Source organism: Anastrepha ludens, chromosome 3 (assembly GCF_028408465.1).
Source record: "Anastrepha ludens isolate Willacy chromosome 3, idAnaLude1.1, whole genome shotgun sequence".
Taxonomy (NCBI): Eukaryota; Metazoa; Arthropoda; class Insecta; order Diptera; family Tephritidae; genus Anastrepha; species Anastrepha ludens.
The window spans coordinates 55247560-55274528 of NC_071499.1; the positions used below are offsets into that span (position 1 = coordinate 55247560).

At 41.3% G+C, this 26969-nt stretch overlaps 3 protein-coding genes across 5 annotated transcripts; 2 read left to right on the top strand and 1 right to left on the bottom strand.

Moving 5' to 3' along the window:
- The first annotated feature begins 1774 nt into the window (after window positions 1-1774).
- LOC128857989 (matrix metalloproteinase-2-like) lies at window positions 1775-11300 on the top strand. 2 transcript variants are annotated; one of them, XM_054093866.1, is made up of 10 exons: window positions 1775-2009; window positions 2077-2229; window positions 2407-2603; window positions 6185-6346; window positions 6421-6710; window positions 6773-6930; window positions 10332-10549; window positions 10607-10710; window positions 10783-10905; window positions 10963-11300. In XM_054093866.1, the coding sequence occupies exons 1-10, from the start codon at window positions 1854-1856 to the stop codon at window positions 11298-11300; spliced, it is 1899 nt and encodes a 632-aa protein (XP_053949841.1). In that variant the 5' UTR covers window positions 1775-1853. The 2 variants fall into 2 exon arrangements, with proteins under 2 accessions (XP_053949841.1, XP_053949842.1); XM_054093867.1 differs by having other exon boundaries at window positions 1859-2019.
- Window positions 11246-13301, bottom strand: LOC128857991 (probable dolichyl pyrophosphate Glc1Man9GlcNAc2 alpha-1,3-glucosyltransferase). Of its 2 annotated transcripts, none has more exons than XM_054093868.1 (5): window positions 13021-13301; window positions 12304-12952; window positions 11983-12248; window positions 11817-11927; window positions 11246-11758 (listed from the first exon to the last, which is right to left on the bottom strand). In XM_054093868.1, the coding sequence occupies exons 1-5, from the start codon at window positions 13086-13088 to the stop codon at window positions 11269-11271; spliced, it is 1584 nt and encodes a 527-aa protein (XP_053949843.1). In that variant the 5' UTR covers window positions 13089-13301; the 3' UTR covers window positions 11246-11268. The 2 variants fall into 2 exon arrangements, with proteins under 2 accessions (XP_053949843.1, XP_053949844.1); XM_054093869.1 differs by having other exon boundaries at window positions 12304-12941; window positions 13021-13295.
- A 4421-nt stretch (window positions 13302-17722) lies between these two features.
- LOC128857992 (nuclear transcription factor Y subunit gamma) lies at window positions 17723-20401 on the top strand. Its single transcript, XM_054093870.1, has 3 exons — window positions 17723-18816; window positions 18930-19121; window positions 19186-20401. Exons 1-3 carry the CDS (start codon window positions 17875-17877, stop codon window positions 19525-19527), a joined length of 1476 nt encoding a protein of 491 aa, XP_053949845.1. The 5' UTR covers window positions 17723-17874; the 3' UTR covers window positions 19528-20401.
- The last annotated feature ends 6568 nt before the right edge of the window (window positions 20402-26969 follow it).

Here is a 26969-nt window from a genome sequence, read left to right on the forward strand (position 1 = left end):
ACGAAGCTAAACGGATTCGTCCTTTGTGATACCATTATGAAGGAGGTGAGGTGAAAGAGAAAAACCGATGGGATGAAAGGAGAGGGCGGGGAGAGGTGGTGGTGGGATGGCTAGAAGCGTGGATTTAGAGTGTGTGGATTACGAACGATGACTGCGCTGCCTTTGCGTTAACCGCTTTATGCCGCTTTTTAATGTCAACGCCAGCTATATCAACACGCGTAGCAAAGAAGTAAGAGTCAAGATACCTGGATCTTAGCCCCGCTAGAATAGAGCCACTAAGGAGAATTCGCTGAGATGATTCCACCACATCTCCATACATCCAACGCAAAAAGGACTCGAGGTAATTCCAAGTCTCACAGCATGCACTCCTCGCTCATAGAGTCCTGTGAGAAAACCCACTTGATTCGAGAGCTGATATTTTGTCAACCTCAGAAGCTCACCCGAGCGTCCCCGGTCCACACGTGACCAGAAGGATTTCGCGACCTTACAATAGTATCCACCTTCCATAATATCCACCGAACTCAAAATTTCACAGATGGTTGAATATGACCACTGGCGTGTACTTGACGAAGTACATGTATCATCCAATTTTTACGTGATCTTCGCAGTAAATAAGGATGTGCCCTATGATATGAAAGTACCAGGAATGTTTAAATAAAACAAAACAGAGTTAAATTTCAGGCAAATTTATTTTATCTCCTTCAAAATATGACGCGTCTGAAGCAACACACATGTGCCACCGTTTAATCCAGTCCTATATGAACCCCTGGTATGCCGACGAAGGGATGGCCTTCAGCTCCTTCGTCACACTCTCTTTGATCTCCTCTATCGACTGAAATTTCCTTCCACGAAGTAGTAACTTCAACTTGGGAAACAAAAAGAAGTCGCACGGAGCCATGGCAGATGTAGGTATACAGTGCTTGCACGATGGTATTTACTTGATGTTTGATCAAATAATCCAGCACAATTTGGGCTCGGTGCGATGGCGCGTTATCATCATGCAAAATCCAAGAATTGTTTGCCCACATTTCCGGCCGCCCAGGCAGACACTAATGATCCGATGGCGCTAAAAAGTGACAGAAGTGTGTCTTACAGTCCTACCAACATAAGAAAAAAATATGGACCGGTTGGCTTCCAATAATCAACTAATGGAAAGAGGCTGAATCGCGCGAAGCAGGTGGCTAGTGATTCCACCAGCCTAGATAGCGCACCAAACGGTGGGTTTTCTGAATATATTAGTTTTTCAACAATAGATTGGGAAGGCGTTATTGCGAATTAAAGCATGATTTTGAAAGACAATTTGAATAATTTTTAAACACTGTTTCGGCATGAGTCTTTTTTCCCCGGGATGACGCCCGTGAAGAGGAAACTCTCATGAGTATTGCTATACCGGCATAGCAGCATGCACACGTCATGAAGAACTGCGTTACCAAAGAAGCCTCAAAGCAACCGAGAACTGCCAAATCGGCAGTCACAAGTTCAACAGTGCGACTAGTTTTAAGTTCTCCACCCATGAAACAAACACTCTTTACTTAATTTTCAAAGTATGCTGCATTTTTCATTTCATATGTTTAAATTCAGATCTCCAGCCGCCAAACTAGGGCTCAACCTATCAAACGAGCTTTCAAACGCTCTGTATTTATATTTCCATACTGCACACACTCGCATATGTACGCATATTTACGCACTGGTTGTTGATAAGCTACCGACGCCAAATAATGTTGCGCCTCTGGCCGTTTGGCTGGCCGCACATTCAAATCAGTTGCAAAATTCCGCTCTCGCAGCGTGGAAGGGTTCGTGCGTGTAAATCTAGTCGAACAGCAAGCCGTGAAAAATTCTAATTTCCTCGAGTTATGACATCATTTATACTCTTCGCAATTGCGTACCTGTCGCTCATATGGGGGGCGCAATCAGCACCCATAAATACAGGAACAACAAACACAATGGATGTTACTCATCAAGAGGATCCGCGCACAAAGCGGAACATCGAAGTGCCGCCACCGGAAATTGTATGCACAAGTACACAAACAAAGCTACATTCAAAATCAGTAGTAAGCTGAATTAATTCTATTTTAGTTGAGTTTTATGCGCCGCTTTGGCTACTTAGAACCCAATCCCAGTGATTCGGAATCTCTTTATCATGAGTCGGCGATTGTAGAGGCTATAAAGAATGTACAAAAATATGGAGCGCTCAATCAGACGGGGAAGCTGGACAATGAAACATTAGAGGTATTCAAAATGATATGAGCTTAGTTCACTTGTACGTGTACGTGTTTGTATGTATGTTTCCTAGCGGTTGTTGATAGTGATAAGCGTGCGAAGTATATTGAACTTGAATTCATTAGTTCCAATTTTAATACCGGAAATGTTTTCGTTATAATTTTCATTTATTTTCAAATATTCAAGCTATTCACCAAACCACGCTGCGGTGTTCCCGACATTGAGGGCATTCCCTATTATCTCACCAGTAGCACACAACGCTCATTTGTCAATGGCAGCAGAAGCAAAAGAAGTGACTCAGAAGCGGAAAGTGATTTTGCCACACGTAAAAAGCGTTTTGTGGTCGGTGCGCCGACTTGGAAGAAGCGGCGGATCAGTTATCTGTAAGTAAATTGCAGTAGGAGGCTACAAATATTACTCACATAAATATGGTAGGGGTGGTCAGGCTAGGTTAGTTTAGCCAAGTTGTTTGTCTAAGACAAGAAACTCGGGGGCCATAAGATCCATTGTGATACCTGCATTTGTTTTCCATCCCCAAATAAGTTACTTAAACCGCTTAGATCTTTTTAAAGAGGTACCTAGTCCCACCATTGAGACATTTTGTAAATTTCCCAGGGCTTTAAAGAAATAACCGTCAAGATATTAGACAAGGTTTCTTTGAAGTGCAGGCCATTCACAGAGGAGGTGTTGTACCCACTCAATTTCTGCTAGGGTGGCAATAGTGCAGTGACCTGTTATAACACCTGTGGGAACACTGGTAGTTGATCTATTGTATGCAAGCAGGCATTTTGTCCTTTTAAGATTTAGTTTTGGCGCTCTGGAGACCCTGCAGTTAGTAGTCAGAGACCACCTCAAGTCAATCGCAGTGTACAGTTCGTTAAGAGGAATGCTAAAGATCTCTACCACTGGTATGTCAATCCTTTCAGTCGGGTATTCGTATTTGATTGTCTGTGTTCAGATCTATCCTGGGAACCAGATAGTCTGTTTTAACATGCCTTCTGCTTTAAACATCAAATGGCCGCTATCCTTTTACAATAAATCAATAGGTGGAATACAGGGTTTGATTGAAAAGTAATTAGGCTTATTTTTTTAAGCAGTTTTATTAAATCTTTTGGCTTATACAACTAATATTAATCAAAATAGGACCCTTGAGCGTCAATGCACCGCTGGTAGCGGTCCTTCCACTGCAGGAAACATTTTTAAAACTCATCCGCCGGAATCGCGTTCAATTCGGCTGTCACAGTTTTTTGGATCGCCTCGATGGAGTCGAAACGCCTCCCCTTCAGCTTTCTTTTCAGGCGCGGGAACAAGAGGAAGTCCGGAGGGGACAGGTCTGGGCTGTAGGGAGGGTGGGGAAGCACCGGAACCCCCATCTTGGCCAATGCAGAGGGGCAGAGGAAAGAGAGAGTGTGCGCCGGTGCATTGTCGTGATGAAGGGTCCGCGTTTACAGTGCTTCCTGGAGGTACAAACTGTTTAGCTTTACACAACATTTAATCGACACACTTAATCCTAACACACTTTTAAAACAGCTGTCACGCGCGGAGCGATGTTGACTGCACCGCTGTGGCCAGCGAACTAGGACCAGTTTCTAGTGGAAGGGGGAGGTCCAACGATAATTTTCCCCCACCAGCCGATTCGGTTGATCGCTTGGCAGACGCTCCGCGCGGGAAGGCTCATTACTTTTCAATCAAACCCTGTATGTAGGATCACTTTCAGTGCCGCTTGAGGCGTCGATCGGAGCACAACTGTTATTCCTACACAAGCTAATCATGGTGAAGATTTTATGAGTTTCTTTAGGTATGATTGTGTCTACGCCGCCTCCCACCACACGAAAGATTCATAAGTCAGAATGAGTCTGATGATCGTATTGTACGTACAGGGATTTATATAAAGCTTAAGACCCCTTTATTTACCAAATATCCTCAAGGGTTAGCATTACTTCATCTATGGACGGTAACTGAAAACTCGATATCTTATATTTTCTAGCGAACAGAACTACGGTCTTGGTTAGGTTAACCATTAGATCCTTTGTGGTCGCCAACTTAGAGAGTTCCCATAACGCTAATTAGATGAGTTCGCTGATAGTCGAGAGAAACTTCCCAGAATGAGTACATTGTCCGCATAGGCAACTATCTTGATCCTTTTCTTGCTCATGGTGATAAGTAATTCATTTAAGACGAGGTTCCACAGTAACGGTGCAGCATAATGACCCGGTTTCCCTGCTTTGGGGATAGAGACCACCCCCACTTTCCGCCATGAGTTAGGGATATACTCTGAAGATAGAGCTTCCCTCAAGATTTTAGCTAACCGTATGTTTATCATTCCTATTGACTGCTGTAGTAACATATTGGTATAATTCCGTCCGGCCCTACTGACTTGTATTGTTAGAAGGAGTTTAACGCACGGGTTACCTTAGTCTCACAGATAATCTCCCTAATAAGTTCATCTATCTGAATTCCAGAAGAGCTAAAACTTTGTGCATTGTTCGTCCATTCTTGGCATCCAAGGAAAAGTATTTGTGTGAGATATTCTAGTGTTTCCTGCCTTGTTTCTGGAAAGCTGCTATCCGGTCTTTGCTTGGTTTTCAGGGAGCCTTGAAGAGGCATTTTCTTTTTCTCAGTCTTGAGAACTCAGATGTGTGCTCCAATTATTCACAAACCTTCATCCAGGACTATTTCTTTGCTTTCTTTATTTTATTGAAACTATGGGAAGTGTGAATGTGAAAGCATAATTTTTGTGATTAATAAAAAGTGAGCAGCCTAGTGCGAGTTAGTTGCTACGAGTACTAAAGTAATCATATTTTAATAACAGTGCAGCATAGACTAAGCGCATTTAATGGGTTTCTCCTCTCGTGTGAGGAGTGTGCAGAGATTTCACAACGAAGGTTTCGCCTTCAGTATCAAAACTATGCCTACCTCAGCTCTTAGGTGTCTGGGAGAGGAAGGCAGATATGTAAATATAACCTTATCCGATTTTGACCAGCACATTCCCATTCCTCCTATTCCCGCCTATCCACTAATGCCCAGACACCCAGTGGCACCCAAATGACGACTTCTTCCATTAGCACACGGTTCTTCCATCTTAGTTCTGTATTGCCGTGCATAAAGCAAATTGTCCATGACAGCTATTACTGCCTTAAAGGTGTCTGACTGTCAATAAACATATTCACATTACAGTAAAAACAAGTAATTCACACGCCGACTCCACTGCCTCGGTAGCAGTATAGATCTCAACTAGTAAAAAACTGTCGTAATCCAGAAACTTGCACGACTGTTTAAGACCAAAGATCCGAGAAGAATATCGCTCTTTCCAATCCTTCACTCACTTTGGAAACACTTACTAAGAAGTTATAGGTGAAGAGTTTGAACCGAGGCCTTTCCACTTTACTTCTTTGTCACGCATTGTCTTTACACCGCCTCTGAAAAGCAGATGGTCATTTATGACTATTGGTCTTCAATGAGACTGCGCAGCCAATATCAGCACCTACTTAAGTTCACGTACTGTGTTTAACTGCCAGTTACAAAAACTTTACTTTCCATCTTCGATGTTATTAATAATCATCCATGTTTTAAGGATGTTCATGGCAAGCTTCTCATTCCTCTAAATCTATTTCCCGGAGTTTGGCATTGCCTGCTTACGCGATTTTGGGCGAGTTTAACAAACCGCGCCAGTCATTTTCTTTCTCGACCTAACCGGCGCCAGTTGGGCTCACCAAGTGAAACTAAGTCTCTTCATCTAATCCTTCCAACGCAGATAAGGCCTTCTTCTTCCTCTACTACCACCACATAACACTTACCGCATCGAATTCTTTCAGAGCTGGAGCGTTTGTATCCATTCGGACGACAGGACCTAGCCAACCAAATTGCTGGATCAATGCCCAAATACCCCTATTAAATTCAACATATTAATCTTATTACTTTCAGCTTCAAAAAAATTTCCTTTTTTCTTGTACTCTCCTCTTAGTATAGCCAATTGGTCTCAAAAAATCCCCCAAGCGCAAGTGGAGCGTGACATTGCCCGCGCCCTTGTACTATGGGCTCAATACAGTGGACTACGATTTGAACGCATCAACGACACCAGCGCCGATATAATAGTGGGGTTTGCCAGACGCTATCATGGAGACAAGTGCGTGAGAAAATGTTCTTAAATGTACAAGTAATTTTTAACTTCTCCTCACTCTTCCTCTACTCCCATCACAGCTTCGCTTTTGATGGCCCTGGCAATATACTCGCGCACGCCTTTTATCCCTACGAAATGGGCTCCTGGGGTGGTGATGTCCACTTCGACGAGGATGAAAACTGGCAAGAAAACTCCACCGATCTAGCAACAGGTGTCGATTTTTACGCAGTTGCAGCTCATGAAATCGGCCATAGCTTGGGTTTGGCCCATTCGCCACACTATAACTCAATTATGTTTCCGTACTATAAAGGGTCGGGTGCAGGCACAACGTTAGATTATGACGACACATTGGCAATGCATTCGATATACTGTAATATTAGATTGAGTGAATAACAAATTAGAAAATATTTTTACACAAACTTCGTATTTTAGTGACTAAGGTTTTGGAGGATGATGTGGATATCGTAACAACAACAGAGGAGCCGGAAATAACCGAAACTACTGCCATTGTGGAGGAGAGTTCCAAACAACCAACTCAAACTAGAATGCCATCTTTTCATGACGACTTCGAAACTGTAAGCGAGCACAAAGTGAGTAGAGAGGAAAGCCTTTTCCGGTCGAGAAAAATAGGCATTTGTGCTTGTATATTAATTATAGGTAAAGCAAGTATGTAAGCCTTTCGATAGTAGAAATGCACTGAGAGTTGCGCCAATGAATGTCGAGAGTTCACTGTTCGGAGGCTTCCATTGATTGGCGAGGGGCGACTGCCATAAGGAAATCCTTTCTCTGTAAATTCATGCTTCATATCCACTGTGTGATTGGTCGGAATGACCTAAGCCCACCTCAGTCGAGTGTGCTTACACAGAACTACCATTCGGTAGGTGCGGGATCTAAGTCTACTATGGGGATGAAAAATGTATTTATAAAAAAGTTGTTCTTTATTGCAGGCGCTTCGCCAGCTAATAAGAATCCTCCGATTGCCGTTCTCCTTTCTTCCATTATCCCTGAAGACATGGTTAAGGAATTTTTACTTATTAAATACTGAAATATTATATTTTAAATATGGCCGCTATATATTTAGAAGGTGAACGTAATTATTTACCCAATTTTCTTCTTCTTCTCTTCTTAATTGGCGCGATAACCGCTTACGCGATTGTGGCCGAGCTTAACAAAGCGCGCCAGTCGTTTCTTTCTCGTGCTAACCGGCGCCAATTGGACACACTAAGTGAAGCTAAGTCCTTCTCCACCTGATCTTTCCAACGCAGAGGAAGCCTTCCTCTTCCTCTGCTACCACCAGCTGGTACCGCATCGAATACTTTCAAAGCCGGAGCGTTTGTATCCATTCGGACGACATGACCCAGCCAACGAAGCCGCTGGATCTTAATTCGCTGCGCTATGTCTATGTCGTCGTAAAGCTCATACAGCTCATCGTTCCATCGTCTGCGATATTCGCCGTTGCCAACGTGCAAAGGTCCAAAAATCTTACGCCGAATCTTTCTCTCGAACACTCCAAGCGTCGCTTCATCGGATGTTGTCATCGTCCAAGCTTCTGCGCCATACGTCAGGACGGGCATGATGAGAGTCTGGTAGAGTGTTAGTTTTGTTCGTCGAGAGAGGACTTTACTGCTCAGTTGCCTACTTAGTCCAAAGTAGCACTTGTTGGCAAGAGAGATTCTACGTTGGATTTCAAGGCTGACATTGTTATCGGTGTTAATGCTGGTTCCTAAATAAACGAAGTCTTTTACAACCTCGAAATTATATTGTAATTGTCTACAGTGACGTGGGTGCCGATACGCGAGTGCGCCGACTGTTTGTTTGAAGACAGGAGGTACTTCGTTTTGTCCTCGTTCACCACCAAACCCATTCGCTTTGCCTCTTTATCCAGTTTGGAAAAGGCAGAACTAACAGCGCGGTTGTTAAGGCCGATGATATCGATATCATCGGCATACGCCAACAATTGTACGCTCTTATAAAATATTGTGCCTGAGCGATTAAGTTCTGCGGCTCGTACCCTCTTTACCCAATTTTACCTGTTTCAAATAGTAGCCCAGTCCAGCCTTGAGTAACCCCCAACACGAAGAAACGCTTTATAAGTGGCGGGTCCCAAACCCAGCGCATAACCAGATATCCTGGGTGGCTTCGCCTTCTCACTTTAGCTCGCTCTCGAACGGAAGTTCGGAATCTACCTAGAGAATATTTGAGCAGAAAAATATTTCTAGCCACTCCCAAGTGAATGGCGATCGGAAATTTTCCTCACTTAAGTGGACTTCTAAATATGGAACCGTTCTCTGCGTTAGAAAGATCAGGTGGAGAAGGACTTGGCTTCACGATAGGCGCGCTTTGTTAAGCTCGACCAAAATCGAGAGAGTGGCTCTCGCGCCAATCAAGAAAAAGAAGAAATACCGCATCCATCTTGGTGCAAAAGGAGTACACAATTCATAGTTGAAAATTATTAAATATAACCTTCGTCAGCTACACTAACCTGCTACGGCTTAGACCCAAAGCGTCTATATGCACAAACCAACTTTTCTTTGTCTACTGGGGTTATAACTTTCATGATAACGGTAGCCTCCGAACAGATTCAGCCTCTCAATCTCTCTTCCACTAGTAGTATCTGAGGAGAGGGAAATCTTGCTCTCCGCCATGTGAAGAACAATTTAAGATTGCTCATGAAAGAAAAATGACTAGCTCGCATTTATGAAGTCCATGGGACCGAGTTCTGAGGGAATTGGTAGCATTTAGATATTTATACAAAGTATTTGAGGTATAGCTGTCGCGATACGTACTCTACTTAGATATATGTAGTGGTCATATAGCACTTTAGCTCATGCATCTCAGCTAAGCATTAAAAGATTTCAAATCGCTATGAATTGGCGTGCATGCCACAAATAGAAGAAGGCCAAACACCAAACATAAGTGTTAGGTTAGATGAGGTGAGAAGTGCCACGGTTAGTGACATGTTGAAGAATCATCGCATATCGTGTTTCTGCTCTTGCGGTAGCATTAAACAGCCAGCAATCTTAAGTGGGGCTTTGCAGAACCTTTCATTGGAAGTTGTTTTAAGTGGCGGGTACCAAACCCAACGTACAACCAGACCCTGAGATATTTTATTTCTTCTTCTTCTTGATTGGCGCAACAACCGCTTACGCGATTTTGGCCGAGTTTAACCAAGCGCGCCAGTCGTTTCATTCTCGTGCTAACCGGCGCCAATTAGACACGTCAAGCCAAGTCCTTCTCCACCTAATATTTCCAACGCCAAGCAGGTCTTCTCTTCCTCTGCTACCATCAGCTGGTACCGCATCGAATACTTTCAAATCCGGAGCGTTTGTATCCATTCGGACGATATGACCCAGATAACGAAGTCCCTGAATTTTTATTTACTGCCCCATGTTGTAGTAAAGCTCATACAGCTCATTGTTCCATCGCCTGCGATACTCGCCATCGCCAACATGCAAAGGTCCAAAACCTTCCGCAGAATCTTACTATCAAACACTCCAAGCGACGCCTCATCGGATATCATCGTGCAAGCTTCTGCGATATTATATTTTAGATAGTATATTTAAGGACACGTTTATATAGTGAATTGTTGTTGTTATACCAGCATAAGCATGCCCCGTAAATAATTGGGGAATACTGCTGAAGTGACAGTCCTTGGTCGCATACAAATCCAGGTCATTCCGGTAGAACCGACTATCGTCACCCCAACAGCACAGCGTTCGCCTTCTCATTTCGGCGCACCTCCAGACAGAAGTTTGGTTACAACACAGATGACTCTTGAAAGAAGTCGGAAATTGTGAGCTGATTGAATCGTATGCAAAGTAATCATTCCTGGGCACGCTCAGCTGAGCAGCAGTCAAATAGGGAATCATCCTCCAAAGATACAGAGCAAATTAATCAACGCAGTTTTATTTTTATATATGCAATGAATTAGTGATAAAAATCTCTACTCTAAGTCTGTATATTTACACTTTACTTTACTTTCTTCTTACAGAATCGTTTTGAATTCAATACCACACAGCCAACTGAACAGGAAAGCTCTACAACGCTACGCACTACTACGGCAATAACGGATATCAAGCCGGAACTCTCCAAGATACCAAGCATTTGCCAGGGCAAATTCGATGCGGTCAGCGTTTTAAATGGAACGGTTCATGTCTTCAAGAACGAATATGTCTACAAGCTAACGCCGCGTTACACCATCATGAATGGGTACTTTAAGAAATGAATCCATCAGTTTTGTTCATTAAAAAAATATGTTTCGCTTAGTTATCCCCTGAGTATTTACGAAATGTTTCCATTTCTGCCGGCAGACATAAAGCGTATCGATGCAGCTTATCAACGCTACGACGGAGCTGGCGTATTTTTCACAGGTATCGAAAGCTAATGTCTTCACTTACAACTTTGCGACAAAGAATTCAAATCTAACTTATATCCCCTATTAGGTGACAAATATTGGGTGTTCAGCTACGCGCAGAATATGCATCCAACTCTTATTGAAGATAGTCCTTTGCCGATAGCAAACTTGATTAGTTACGTTTCCAACATTGATGCAGTAATGATGTGGCGTAAGTTAATATTTCGCAGCACATTGAAAATCTTTAAACTTGACGTTTTGTTTTCAGCGAAAAATAATCGGACCTATATATTTTCTGGTACGAAATTTTGGCGATTTAATGATCGTCTGCGCAAGTTAGATGACGGCTATCCGAAGTCAATGAGTCGCTGGCCCGGCATACCGAATCATATAGATGCAACGGCAACGTTAAATAATGGCAAAACGTATTTTTTCAAAAATAATATTTACTGGCTGTACGACAACGTCAATGTTCGGCCCATGCGCGGCTACCCGAGACGCACTTCGAGCGCCTGGTTGGGCTGTGTCGCATCCACTAGAAAGCCACTACGTAATTACAACACAACAGTAACTTTTATTGCACCTTCGACTTTGGTTTCGAGCTAAGTTTCGACTTATCCTTAGGTTTCGATTTACATTTTGATTTAGCTATTGAATTAGGAATGGATTTAAACAATGCACTGAGACTTATATCTAAAGTATGTAAATAATACAAAATAAAGAAGTATGTGACGCCTATACTGCAGTAAAGCGAGGTCAGTAAAAGCGGCATAAATGGCAGTTTTTCTTGTAGGCCCAAAAGCGGACTGATAATGTGTTCGTAGATAGGCAGCAATGAAAAACCAAATAAGTAGATGTCTTCCATGCGATACATTTTCAAATCGGGTGCGGTCGGATGTAGGCGCACAAGTTGGCCATACATGAAGGCCATATAGGCCATATAGAGAGCGTATCGCAATAATAACAAATTTGGCTGAAAAAGTAAAGGGAAGAGGGAGAAATATCCAACTGCACTTAGCCAGAAAGCATATTTAGCGTCCGTTGAATCAAGTAAGCAAAGTAAACTGGAAAGAGATTTCTCGCAATTACAAAAAATAGCACACCAATGAACGAAATACTTACCAAAGTGGCAAGAGACACATAAGTATCGCCTTTTCATGGACATGCCAACCAAACATGAAAGAAGCACATGAGCAGAGAACAACCGAGCGTAGAAAAGTGACTTTCGATGTTCTATAAAATAACTGATTAGAATATATCTTAATGAAAAAAAAACGGTTTTCCGAACCTTTTCGGTGTAAAGAAAAAAAGTTTGATCAACACTGGCATCATGAATAGCAACGTCAAAACAAAAGTTACACGCGGTGATATATTAGGCAATGCTAGTGGTTCAAATTCCTGCACCAAACCGGATGATGTTGAAGGTGTAGATGCATTTGAAATACCCAGCAATTTCGCAGCCACTTTATCGGCGACATTGTAAAGTGCCCAGAAGTTTGGGGCCCAATAAGCGTGCGTTAATCCTCGCTTGAACGGAAAAAGGCGGCTCAGAACCTGAAAAGAAAAGATGTGCTTAATTTTTTAAAAATAAGAAAAAAGTAACTTTCACCTGCGGTAGTTGATTAAGAAAAGGTCCAAACGAAGCTATGAAGGGTGTCAAGCCAACAACACCTAATTTAGCTATGCATTTGTAGGTATTGCGCCCAGCATCAAGGCAATAAAACTTCAGTAAGTAAACGGCGAACGCAGGTGCCATATACAAGAAGATATGTTTAAAATTCAGCAGTAGGGCAAAAGTGAACGCTGAAAGTAAGTACCGTTCCTCCAGCAAAAAACTGATACTTAGCAGCAGTATACCGAATAAAAAACCATTGTACTGAAAATGTATATGATCCACAAAAATTAAACCAACATTAAACAACAATAACACTTCCGCTGCGAAATGTTGCTGCGACTTTTTTGGGATGTTCAAAACGCGCAAGCATCGCCAAGCTCCAAATGCGTATAACAAATCGGCAAATATTACCGAACATCGTTGGAAGTAAATAGTGGCTGTAGATGCATAATTCAGATTTCTAACAACTAGCATTTCCGGATCGACTAAATGAGCCACCTGCGACAGCAGCCATTCAAAATATGCAAAGAATGGTGGATAGTCAAGTGTCCATTCGCTGGTCACATCGTAATACCACTCCTTAAGCGGTAGAGAATGAGTGATAGCTAGCCAGTTGCGATGTACCTCGAAATCTGTGGAATGGCTAAATGACACGTCAATTCTCACATGTAATGTTTGTAGATAACATATAAACGTGGGATTTACACTTACGGCGCTGGAACAAGCATCAGCTTGAAAGCGCTCGAAATAGCGAAGAGCTTCCAGTAATGGCTCTCCATTTTAATAGGAACCGAGACACGGAAATTTCTTATGGATTCTATAGGACTTTGGCAGCGCAGCAAACTCAAAACATTAAAATCAGTGCCGGTTGTTGCAGGGCGATACAAATACTTAAGAATAGAAAAAGGGAATTGGGGATCATTCACGTTAAACTGAAAAACACAATAACCCAGTGTTGCCGTTTCAACTACTTTTTCAGAGACCAAGTCTCTTCTACTTTGACTTGAGTACGAAATATTCTAATACGGATTTCTTTTTCAAACTGGAGATACTCATTAGTAACTGTTCGCACATCTCACTGTTAACTAGAACTAGAAATGGCAGCACCAAAGTCAGCAGTAGTTGGTTTCAAAGTTGTGTTAATAAATAGTGGTAACACTACAGATGATTTGGCCTCTGGCGACGATCCAGCATTGCTTGACAAGCACTTTATATGTGTGCGTGTCGGGTGCTTGTCGTTTGCCCGGTAACGTTCAAAACAAAAAGCGATCAATCCACAGTTGTATTTAGAAGTAAATATGTCTTCATCGGATGATGAATTTTTATTACTTGCAACTATTGCAGGTTTGTTAAAAAAAAGAAGAAAAGAGATAAAAAAAAAGTGTGGATGAAAAGCCTGTACGCAAAACGTAAAAAGTTTACTCATGAGCATCTTTTAAGTGAATTAAAATTATCATGTAAAGACGAACATAAAAATTTTATGCGAATGGACTCGGAAACATTTGAAGAGCTTTTGGGCATGGTGGCGCCATTAATAGCAAAACAAAATACATGTATGCGAGATGCAATAACACCCAACATGCGCTTATCATCAACATTAAGGTATTTGGCGACTGGAGAAAAGTTTGAAGATCTGAAGTTTTTAACTGCAATTTCTCCACGATCCCTGGGAGTGATTGTTATAGAAACTTGTGAGGCTATTATTTCATGTCTTTCAAATGCTATTAAGGTAAGTACATTTAAGCAAGTAAAAAATTTAGTTTTGAAGAAAGCAAAGAGGAATGTAAAAATTGATTAACTACTTTTTTTCTTTTTTCAAAAAAATTCAACTTTTATTCCAATATACATATGTATATATATATATATAATAAAAAATCCATTTTTACCAAATTATAAATATTTAACTGAAAATAATTCAAAAATATTACTGTTTTTATAACTATTGGCCGGCTTAACATTAAAATGAGGATATGACTACTATAATATTTAAGAATCGGAAAATGTGGAGAAGAATTGTGAAATCGATTCTGACGATTCACTGTCATTGTTTAAACTATTGCTGCTATGGCTGTGGAATTCAAGTGGTGTGGAAGTATTGCTTCTGGATGTTGGTGTTGGTGCGCCCGTGTGGCTGATTGCTGAGGGTATTGGATGGTATCCTGCATTTATTTGTAGGGAATTCCTGTGTAAAAGGCGCGTTGCAAAAAAGCTGTTGTATTAATATCTTTGCCAACACCATACTAGTAATAAATCTTATCACTCAAATCAATCTGACAAAAATTTAGTTCTATCTCAATTTCACTAGAACTCCAAGATAAAACATATCTTTGTTTCAGCAAAAATTATGTATAATTCTGAAATTAAAAGCTAATTAGATTATTTTTTATTTCCCTACATCCTCTCTTTCTATTCATGGGGATTACACGCATTCCGCGTGGCATGTATAATATACATATATTTCAATAAAATTTTGCTTCTGTCAGTTCTCGACTATTTGCTGACCTTATTTCTACTAGGGGTCCAAGGATGGTAGATTACAAGGTTTGACCATCCAAATCAAACTTTTGAGAGTAACTTCTGCTGGTGGTTCACATGTAAGGCCTTGAAGGTCTTACGACCTTTACCTGCCGTTGTTCAGACGGTATCAAATAAGCCTAAACAGTGCGTTGATTTTTTCGTATGTCACACACTCAATCTCAGTTTTTTCGTAAGCAAACCGCTGTCACGTCCGTTGATACGTCAGCAAATCTGCTGAATCCTTCAAAACTACTATGGGCCGCTTATCGGATGTTGGTCACACCCTCTAAATTTTGTTCACACTGTAGATTCAAATAACTATTCTACCACAGTATTGAGAATAAAAAGGTGCCGCCCTCCGAAAACTGCTACTTTTTTCATGATTTTAACAACCGGATGACGTCAGCACTGCAGATAAACAAGCAAAATGAAGAAAAGCTACTTGTTTATAAATATTCAGTGAATGGCTAGGTGGTATTGTGATTTTAATATTAGGGATTTTTAAATGAAACAAACTAATTAAAATTAATTTTAAATATTTTGCCGTGGGAAGGTGGAAGTATTTCTTTGTATTTGGTTGTTGGTGTTGTAACAGCATGAACATTCCTTATTCATATACGGGAAGTTCTGCTGAAGCGAAAGTCCTCGGCCGAATATAAAAGCGGATCGGATTAGAAACGACTGTCGTGGGAATAAATTTCGTATTTAGTTGTTGTTGTTGTTGTTTTAACAGCATAGTTTGCCCTGTCAGTGTAGGTATATCATCTGTCGTCTTCGTCTAGCTCATCTAGGGGTAGGCCCAGGAAACATGCTGTTTCGACGGGTTGGGTCCAGAGGGAGAGGGGGGTTAGATGAGTCTGATTAAGGGGGCATGTGAAGAGGTGGTTAGTGTCGTGCGGGGTACCTTCACATGCCGGACATGTGTTTGGTATGTCGGGGTCAATTCTGGATAAGTAGGAGTTTAACCTGCTACAATATCCAGAACGTAATTGTGCCAATGTTACACGAGTCTCACGGGGAAGCTGGAGCTCTTCATCTGCAATGGGTGGTGGTTGGACTCCGATTACGGCATTCACGGGACGGGAGTTCATGAAGGTGGTAACGGACTCCCGGTGAATGTCGTTTATTGACTGTCTGAATACTGTCCGGTCCAGTAGGTCTCGGTCAGTTTTGTCCTGGAGTTCGTCAGCGTAGTCGAGGAGGTGTCTCCTGACGTGCCTGGGAGGCGGCTCAGGCTCAAGCAGGTGTCTGCAGGGGTGAAACCTGCGGTAACACCCCAGCAGGAACTGCTTGCTGAGCAATTTGTTGTGCTCCGCGACTGGGAGCATTTGTGCCTCGTTGTGCAGGTGTTGTATGGGTGACATCAGGAGGCACCCGGTCGCTGTCCGAATGGCGGTATTCTGACATGTCTGAAGCTTTATCCACTGCGAATCACTAGTACCAGGCGACCAGACAGGCGCAGCATAGTTTAGAACCGGCCGGCCAATTGCCTTAAATGTCGAAAGCAACAGTTCTTTGTCCTTGCCCCAAGTGCTGCCGGCCAGCGATTTGAGGACCTTGTTGCGATTTTGGACTTTAGTGGCAATTGCGGTTGTGTGCGCAGAGAAGGAGAGCAAGCTGTCAAAGGTTACACCCAAAATTTTGGGGTTATTCACAGTCGGAATTGGTGTGTCGTCGACTTTTACCTTAAGGGATAGCTTGACCTCCTTTGTCCAGGTGGTGAAGAGGGTCGCCGTGGACTTGGTGGGGGAAAGTTGGAGATTCCTCGCAGTGAAAAAGCGAGAAAGGTCGGTGAGGTAGTTGTTCACTTTGGAACACAGGCCATCGATGTCATTGCCCGACGCCATTATCGTGCAATCGTCAGCGTATGAGATCAGGGAAACTCCCGCTGGTGGTTGGGGGAGCTTCGAGATGTAGAAGTTAAAAAGTAAGGGTGAAAGGACACCACCCTGCGGTACGCCTTGCTTAATCTTCCTCTGCTTTGACATTTGATCTCGAAAAATCACTGACGAGTGCCGACCGCTCAGGTAGTTCGCGGACCACCTCTTCAGCCCTGGCGGGAGTGTCGACTGATAAATATCATCTAGTAGCGTGGAATGGCTGACTGTATCGAAAGCCTTCTTTAGGTCCAACGCTACTAGGACAGTCCTCTCGCAGGGGCGGTTTTGGTTAAGCCCGCGATTTATCTGGGCGTTTATGGCGGTGAGTGCCGTGGTGGTGCTGTGCACTCGTCGGAATCCGTGCTGATGTGGGGCTGGGGCCAGGTGGGTCGTGAAGAGTGGGAGTAGGAGGGCTTCAAGTGTCTTCACTACTGGGGAAAGGAGAGTTATCGGCCGATAAGACTCCCCTTGGTTGGCGGGTTTCCCAGGTTTCAATAGTGGGACCACTCTCCCTGCTTTCCACTTGTCAGGGATGATGAGAGTGGCCAGAGACAAATTGAAGACCCTTGTAGTATTTAGTAGTTTCCATTGCTTCGCTTACATTTGCTCATTTTTTTCGTCGATTATTTGAAGAGATGATATCACTCCGAATTTTGAAGATACAATCATGTATTTGGCATCTTCTATTCTATTCTCTCTGCTCGACTAACTTGACGAAAAATTTGCGTGTGAGAGCAACAACAAAATTATCGTGCAAGATTCGCCACTCCGAGTATAGTTATACCTAATTAAAATTGTATGACTCATTATCTTACAAACACATGTATTTTAAGGCAGCTCTATTACGGCGTTGCCAAGATATGTGCATTTATGCAATTTGCTATCACTTGGCGAAAAGAAGAGGCGTATTCCATCATTATTGTATCATATCAGTGTTGTTCTTCTGTTACTATAAATTTCTGAACATGAAGTTAGCAACGTGATATGTTCATTGAAGAAGAGGAAGCATATAAATGAAACCAATAAAAATTGGAACACAACAGTGACAGCGACGAGTTCGACGCCAAAACCATATTTTGCTAAATTTTTTCCCAATTTTACTTTATTGTGAGAAAATATTTAAATAATATTAATACACCGTAACAGGTAATTACGTTTGATTGGAAAAATGTCGCACTCCTACTCCAACGCACCGAGTAGTAGTGGCGGCTCGGGAAATGTAGCCACTACGACCGCTGGTGGCCGTCATGGCCCCAACAGTAATTCGACAAACTCAATCCAAGTCATATCGTCTGGAACATATAACATATCAGGTGATGTGCTAGTAAGCAGCAGCAGTGTGCCCATCATTCCTAAAATAAAACAATCGCCAAAAACCACGCGTATAACAAATGTCCGTAAGCCCCCTCCCACCATCGATAATTTCTGGCAGAATATCATGGCGGATGTACGAGAAATAAATCAAGTGGACGCAAAGCATCAAGCACTGCCGCTTGCACGCATAAAGAAGATAATGAAATTGGACGAAAACGCAAAAATGATAGCTGCTGAAGCGCCGCTTCTATTTGCGAAAGCCTGTGAATATTTTATACAGGAGCTGACAATGCGCGCCTGGATACATACCGAAGAAAGCAAACGGCGTACACTGCAACGTTCAGATATTGCACAAGCAATTGCAAATTATGACCAATTTGATTTCCTTATTGATATTGTGCCGCGTGAAGATATCAAGCCTAGTGCGAATAGTGGAATCAAAAAGGACACCCCCTCTCAACACACGACGGTAAACACGTCGAATTCGACAACCAGTGGACCAATAAAGATGGAATCGACGGAAGGAGAAGTATTAACTTTTAGTGCACTGAACTCGGATGCACTTGCGCAGTCAGCGGCCCAAATACAAAATGCGCCACAAGCGCACTCCACAATGCATCCGCCACAGCAACTACAAATTATACAACAACCATCCGCTACACATCCGCAGCAAATGCAGTACTTCATTGCAACAGCGGATGCGTTGAACGCAGCACACGGGCAAAATGCAGCACCACAGCAGCAGCTACAAATCATACAGCAAGCGGCGCAACCGCAATATTTCATAACAACACATGTAAGTAGGGTGGTGGAATAAATAGAACACTGACTGAATTAAGCACTTTAAGATTTTCGTATCCAGTTTCTGTTTACTGCTAAGCCTTTATAAATATAATTTTTCTCCATTAGCAACCCCAACAACTCATATTGACGGCAGGACCCAATGGACAATTCACCGCTACACCCGCGCCGGCCACCCCAGCGCACCAACAAGCTACTATTTTACAAAATTTGGCGCAACATCAACAGCAGCAGCAGCAACCACAAATTCAGCTGCTGCAGCAAGTGGTGACACCCACAGGCGAGTTGACCAACGTCCCTGTAAGTGAAGCTAATATCTGTAATCGTATTCACTAGTTAAATATCAATTGTTTACTTTTTTCAGATTGCAATCAACGCAAATCAATTAAATTTATTGCGACTGCAAATGCAACCTACAGCAACACAACAGTTGCTGCATCTCAACACTTCCAACAACGTCCCAGTCACTACCTCTCACAACGTTGCTACTGCTCAGGTGCAAACACAGCATCATGGTCAGCAACAGCAGCAGCAGCATCATCCTAATGCAGGAGCAAACATTTTCATAAATGCCACCCCACAAGTTGCTGCAGCGCAGCATCAACACCAACAACTGCAGCAGCAGCATCAGCACGTAAATGTGGCGGGCGCGTCGATTGTCGCTACAGACCGTTCTTTAGGTGGTACTTACAGACCGAATTGCTAGCCTCCGGAGCTCATTTATCACCAACAAGCGCCACCTACTTATCACAATTCTCTCACAGCGAAAGCGCATAGAGCGACACAATATAATGGTAGTGACCACATTTGAGACGTGGATATCTGTTTTAAGGTCTTTCTTTCTATTATAATTTTCGAAGATAAACGATCGGAATCTCTAAAATTCTTCGTAAATTATGCTGATGCATATATGGTATCTATAATACAGTGTACTCTCACCTAACGGACAACTCCCATATAAGCGAACACTTTTTTTTCAGTACATACCAGAAATCCTTAAGAATTTTGGAACATTTTTTTCTCTTGAGCGGGCAATCCTCCCGTAACATATTATTGACTTTTTACACTTTTCTTACAAGTGAACATACATATTTTTCAGTCCCTTAGGTGTCCGCTTAAGAGAGAGTACACTGTATATAGATATATATATAATAATTATATATATTAATTTAATTTAATAGTAAATAGACTTGTAAGTGTAAATAGCAAAATCTGAAAGGCCAAATAGATTTTAGTGCTAAGTTTCAAAAGTCAACAAACTGATATGAACGGCAGCAATACAGGTTTAAAAGAAATTAATTCGAGTCTGTGATTAATAGCCGCAGTGTAAGCTTGTATATTATTGCGCCGTACGCGTGCACATACAAAATCTATTTTAGAATTAAATAAAAGTTATAAAATGTAATGAAAAGAGTCTTTTAGAGTATGGGTAATATTATGTAAATGTGTTTGCGAATGTAGGCACGCATGAACAAACACTTAAAAAAATACAAAGAAGTAAATCATTTAGATGTTAATTATGTATGTAAATGTGCAAAAGTTTAATACAAATATATAAAGTAGTCATTTTAAATATTGTATTTGCGCTATATTTTTATTTATTTAATCGATTTCAGAGCCAAACCAATTTGCGATTGCACTCTTGAGCGGAAAGTCTATCAAATGTCGACTAAATGTCGTGTAAAACGAATCTCACATTGAAAAGTGTAATAGAAAATATTTTTTGGTTTTGGCCTTCAAGAGGCTATTTACTATTCATATACTAGCTGACCCGGCGAACTTTGTTCCGCCCTAGAGGCAATAAAAAAGCATATTTTTGATTAAGTTAATTTTTTTTACTAATCAAGTATTTCAATGAAGCATTAATAGATTGCTCACTTCAGTTAAGCACCTTGTGATACACGACATTTTTTGTTTTATTATCAGGTGCAAGAACAAACAACGCAGATAGTTTTCCGACCCGTGAACGTGCCACATATAATTGACCATGTGAGAAACATCGATTTTCTAGATTCAGACCACAAACTTTCAAGGATTGACCTTGGGATTTGTTAATGGTCATGGCGAATGCAAGACGGATCGGAAATTGAAGTCTTTTAAACTCAAACGGAAGATCAGGTGGGATCATCGGGATCCTCGGAATGAGAACTTCTTCACCTTCGAATTTTCCTTTGAGTATCGTGGCGTAAATCACATTGTTCATCAATTTATTTACCAGCAAACGCGTACCATTGCAAAGTTTTGGTGGGCTTATGTTTCGAAGCATGATTAATACGGAGCCAACTTTTAGACGTAAATTGTGCTGTGGTAAGCCAGGCGCATCTAAGAAGTTTAAAAATTCAATTGGATAGCTGGTGGCTTCATCTTCATTTGTTACACAGTCAATGGATTTGAATGAATGGATTGTTCGAATGATATCATTTTGAATTATGTAGTTTAGGGCATATACATCTTTATTCTTAGCCGCTAAAACTGCTCGCTCACTCAACCATTCATTATTTTTGTAGTTATTAATGATGGTTGGGAATACTTTATTGATAAGTTCGTCTTTCAATGAGACAAAGTTACAGAAATTCTGAGGAAATGAAATCAATCTGCTCGATTCGTCGACAGGTACACGCCCATTACCGATAGTGAGTAATTGCTCAGAAAAATCTTCAGTAGATGTATCATTAAGTAATGCAACTCTCATGTTTGTTGTCAGCTGAAGTTTCTTCACAGAGCGCCATAGATTCGATGATTTGAAGCAAGCGTTTATTTCGTCAGCAGCCGTTGATCTTGGAATTACTACCACTGTTTGGCGAAAGTCGCCGGACAGTAAAAAAAACAACAATGGCAATTTCACTCTTCCACTAAGGCAGCACAATCCGGGCGTTTCTCCGGTAAACTTCAATGCGCCACAATACTCACACTCAACGTTCATTGGCCCAATGCAAACGCTAGGATGCAAGCAGTAAACGTGTTGCAATCATATCGAAACGCTGCTCGATTCAAATCAGCACTTGATAATTCTCTTCTTGTGCGTCGAAAATGATCTACTTGTTGATCTCTGTTATTCAGTCGACGATTTCGTATTGCCAACCGAGCCGTTTCACGGGCTGCCCCGCTTTGCTCTTGTGATTGGGAAGCACGAAGTCGAGCCATACTAACGCGGCGCTCTTCACGGGCAATTCGGGGAATTATGCCGAAGTGACAGTCCTTGGCCGGATATAAGTCCGGGTCATTCCGGCTTCGTAGAATCGACTGTCGTGGAAACGTTTCCCAGACGTCGCGATCCTTTCCTGAGTATTGTATTTCGGTAGCTCCTCTAGGCAAGCAGGTTCAGAGTTTGTAGCCACTCACTCTGGTAGTTTTTACTTTAGTGGTTTTAAAGTTAGTAAGAGCCAGGAGAAGAAGAAGCGAGGAGCCAGCTTTCAAAAATGGGTTCTAATTATTTGCGTGTTTCAGATCTCTGTGTCTTGCAGTGCTTTGTAGTTTGAGCTATGAGACGTTCCAAACGCGTTCTGGTAGCGATTTAAAAGTAATCGTTGCGAAAACTTTCGATAAATCAAAATCTGTTTGAATAATTTTCTTACTTGGGCAAAGTTTTTAAAAATCTATTAAGCCGATTTATTGCTCAACGTCATTCCACACTGAGGAGTTTAAAAACTGAGAGTATCCGCAAACCAGACAAGGTTGAACAGACACAATTTGATCAACTCGGTGCTACTGTTTATTTCCAATGTGGTCAGGTGGTTTCTCACAGAGAAGCCTACAATCTTCATACACTTTTTTCTCTCCATGAACGACATGGCTTCATCGCTTACGGAAATCAAATGCGCACTATTGACTTCGTTCTCTGATGATATAAAAGGTGATCAGATTGGAGGTACTTTTTCGTATAGTGTTATTGTTTTGACAGATCACGATCGACTACTGTTAGGTTAGGTTAGGTAGTAATGGTTGCCTAGAGAGTGGGTGCACTTGGACGAAAGAAGTTTGGTTCATCCTTTGTGATACCATTGCAAGAGGGGAAACAGAGGTGAAGGAAAAAGGACGAAAGGAACAGGGTTGTGTGTTTGTGGACTAGTCTGCGGTTGTGTTAACCTCTTTATGCTGCTGATGAAGTTCATCAGATTTTTGTTTTCAATACCTGCTATATCAGCAGGCGCAGAAAAATAGTGAGAACCAAGATGCTTGATCATCCTCCATACAGCTGACGAAAAATGGCTCGAAGTAATTCCGAGTCCCACGGCGCGTACCTATACCCCGCGGATAGTGCCCCGTAAGGATGTCCACGAAATTTGAGAGATGAGATTCTGTCATCCTCAGAATATCCCTCAAACGCCTCCTATCCAAACGAGGCCAGAAGGACTTCGCGACCTTACACGTTCGTGTACTTACCCAGCGCTCGCTGAGTTGGTGCGCAGCCCATCCTGGTCCTCTCCTTTCGCGGGCACACCACCTCACAGGTCCCTTGTCTGGCCAGCTCGTCGGCTTCGCAGTTTCCAGCAATGCCACTGTGACCAGGTACCCAAATTATCTTCATATCGAAGAATTCTGATGCAATCGAGAGAGAGACCAGGCATTCTCTGACCAGTTTCGAATGCACCATAATAGAGCCTAGGGCCCTAATTGCCGCTGGACTATCGGAGTAAATATTTACCTTCTTAACAGTTATTACGCAAGTAAGTAGCCAGTCAGCTGCTTCTTTAATTGCGGCCACCTCTGCTTGGAACACACTGCAGTGATCCGGTAGCCTGAATTTGAGTTTGATGGGGAGCTCTTTGCAGAATGCTCCTCCCCCAACCCTATCGTCCAGCTTCGAGCCATCCGTGAACAGGTTAACCAGGCCTTGTCCTCAAGTGTAGCCCCCGGTCCACTTCTCCCTTGGTGGAATATGGGTGGAGAAAGTTCCGCTAAGCGAGGGCACACGTTGATCCGTCGACGAGGGGATGAACTCAAAGTTTCTGAGGATGCTTGAATGCCCATATGTGAGATTGAGCTTATAGCCCGAGCCCCTCAGTCTGATTGCGGTACGTGCAGCGGCAATTCTGCCTGCGATATCTATAGGTACCACATGACTACTGTTAAACTAAATACATAATTTTTTTTAAGTATTCATTGACATTTGACCCTGGAAAGGCTTACGCTTCACCAACGTTTACAAATCGTAAAATTTTATAACGAAAATCCACGCTCTGTGAAAAATGTTGATCGCGCACTCAGGCTACACCATAAGTTGGTGATGAGTCTCATTTTTAGCTTAAAGCCTAAGTCATTAAGCAAAATTATCGTATTTGGGCTGAAGAACAATCCAAAGCCATTCACGAACAGCCATGACATCCATTGAAAAAAAAACGGTTTGGTGCAGCCTGTGGGCTGGGGCAATCATCGGCCCATATTTCTTCAAAGACGAGGCTGGTGCCAATGCAACAATGAATGGCGAACGCTATAGCGCCACGATAAACGACTAACGACTTTTTGATGCCGGAAGCTCGTTATTTCCACAACATTTGGTTCGAACAAGACGGCGGTACTTGCCACACAGCCTGTGAAACAATGGATTTACTTCCACGAAAACATTGATCTCGTCTCGTACCAGTGGATTGGCCATTAAGATCGTGTGATATCACACCTTTGGTCATTTATTTGTAGGGATATGTAACTCTAAATGCCTTGTGATAAACCAGTTGCGATTAAGGCATTGGAAGCTAACATTACTAAAGTTATCCACGAGTTTTACGATTGCCTTACACACCAGTGACGGTGGAATGCCCTGGCGTTGTGAGGATTGTCATCTCGCCACGTAAATAAAAATTAAGAAAACACCAAGGATGGCTAAAACCAAAGCCAGGGTGTAATAAGGTGTAATAAAAAGCCACAGGTGTTTACCTAAGTGTGCCCTTACCCACCTCTCGCATATGTTTTATTGAAAAACCTTGATTTTTTGGATATATAAATATATGTATTTATTTTATTATTACTCCAATACTCAAATATTAATATCGTATTATAAAATATTGTTATTAATTGTTAAGCTTAATCGATATCGTATTTTTTATTTTTTATTTTTATATTTTATGTGATGAATGCGTTCGCGAATTTGTCAAAATTTAATTTAATTTATTGAGTGGAAAAGTGCAATATTCAAAGGCATGACGAATATTAAAGAAAACAACTATTTTTTTTTAAGTTACAGAAAGAATTTAAGGTTATTAAAAAAGTATACAAAAAATTTTTTTTTAATTATCAAAATAAGTAAATAACAAAAACAATGGTATTCAGAACTGATTGTAGTAGTTTTTAATTTTTAGAAATACCAATTATTTCAATAAATTTTTCGAGTCTGTGTCCACCTCTACGACACTTCAGTCAAATTGTGTTATTTATGATTACGAGACTTTGAGTTATGGGGGCGCTTCTGAGGATTGTTTTTTGTTTTTTGTTTTTTCGTCGTACTAAAACTACTGGTGTTATATTAATTTAGATTATCTTTGCATACATATGTATGTATGTATGTACATATGTACGTTGCCTTGCAAGTGTTATTGATATCATGCGTTGCATGTTGGTGTAATATTGTTGTTGTTGTTGTTGTTAAACATTTAGTGATGTATTATTCATACTTATTTTTAAGATATTGTGTACGAGCAGCACCAAATTGTGGGCCTGAGTTGTAGCTATAAGGTGTGTAAGTATGTATTTATGTGTCGTTTTGCATGCTACAATGCAAGCTAACTGCGTTTTATTTATTTCGTATTTTTCATGTAACCTTTTTTCGAGTTTTCTGAGTTTTCAATTAGTGTAAATATTTTTGTTAGATTTTTTCAAAATACTACAATATTTTTAATAATTTTTTTTCTTTTCTGGTATAAAATTTTGTGTAAACATTATGGCAATATTTTATTGAAGTCTTTTCGTTATTGCAGCGATTTGTATTATCATACAATATACCTAAATATTTTCATAATTTTTTTTCTTCAGCAGCAACATTAAATTGAACAGTGGCATCTAACGAATTCCGCTATATATTAAAGAAAAGGTTTTGGAAAATGTTTTTGCGGCAGCAGAGTAAATAATGCAATACTGTTGTTTTTTTAGTTATGGTTTGTTGTTTAATTATTGCATTGTATAAAATAAGTCAAGGTTGGTGAAGTGGTTCGGGCTTAAAACATATTTATGCACATACCAAAGGCAAACGGTTTTTATGACGAGCTTTTTCATGGCACAATACAATCGGAGGTTTGCCATTGCCTGCCGAGGTGCGACCGCTATTAGAAAAAACTGTTTCTATTATTTTCCTGTGTCATGCACGGAAATGCGGCGGTCGCGGTATATCTTTTACCAAACTTTTTTATGAAAATTCTGTGATATAACCGGCAATGCGTGTAGGGTAATGTGGGGTTGGGGAATAAACTCATAGCGCTTTTATATTTTCTTTTATTTTACAACAATTTGTTTGCTGTTTGACAAAGGGTAAGTGTTCATTCGATAGAACTCTTTCTGCTCTACAAAACTTTGTTAATTGTATTTTTGAGTTATTTATTTAATTTTTTATTTGTTTCGAGAATGAAATCTCCTGGGTACAACGAAGGGAAATTAAAGAATGTTCTTGATAAGGCCTTCCCAAATAACACTACAACTTTAGTAGGGTTGAAATCTCATCTTTCAGGATTTCGTATCTTAAAACAAAGAGCTAATCTTAATCTTAAAAAGAGGAAGCCTCAGATCAAAACAGAAGGAAATAAGAGTGAATATTATCAGTGTGACATTGATTCCTGTATTTGTCCATCGACTTCGCAAAGCTTTGATAGTTCTCTAGCAATTCTCTCTGAGTCCGATAGCCTTAGCTTATACTCTTTATCAATAGTTAACCATAGTGATACAGCCACTAAAATCGCTCAAGGAGGTAATGGATTTGATTTAGGTGCTGAGACTGCTGAAGCAGGGCTGGCGAAAATCCTCCACTGAACCCTCCCCAAGAGTAACGGCTAGAAATAAGTACCACAGTTGTCATATTTTTAGGATATACTTAGCTAAGTTAAGAGTACTATGGTTAGTGTTCGATACTCCTCAATAGCACAACAGTACTCAAAGTATTTTTAACGTAGTAAGGGGTGTAGGGCTGGATTAAAGTGTGATGCGACCCGTGCCGAGAATCTGGGA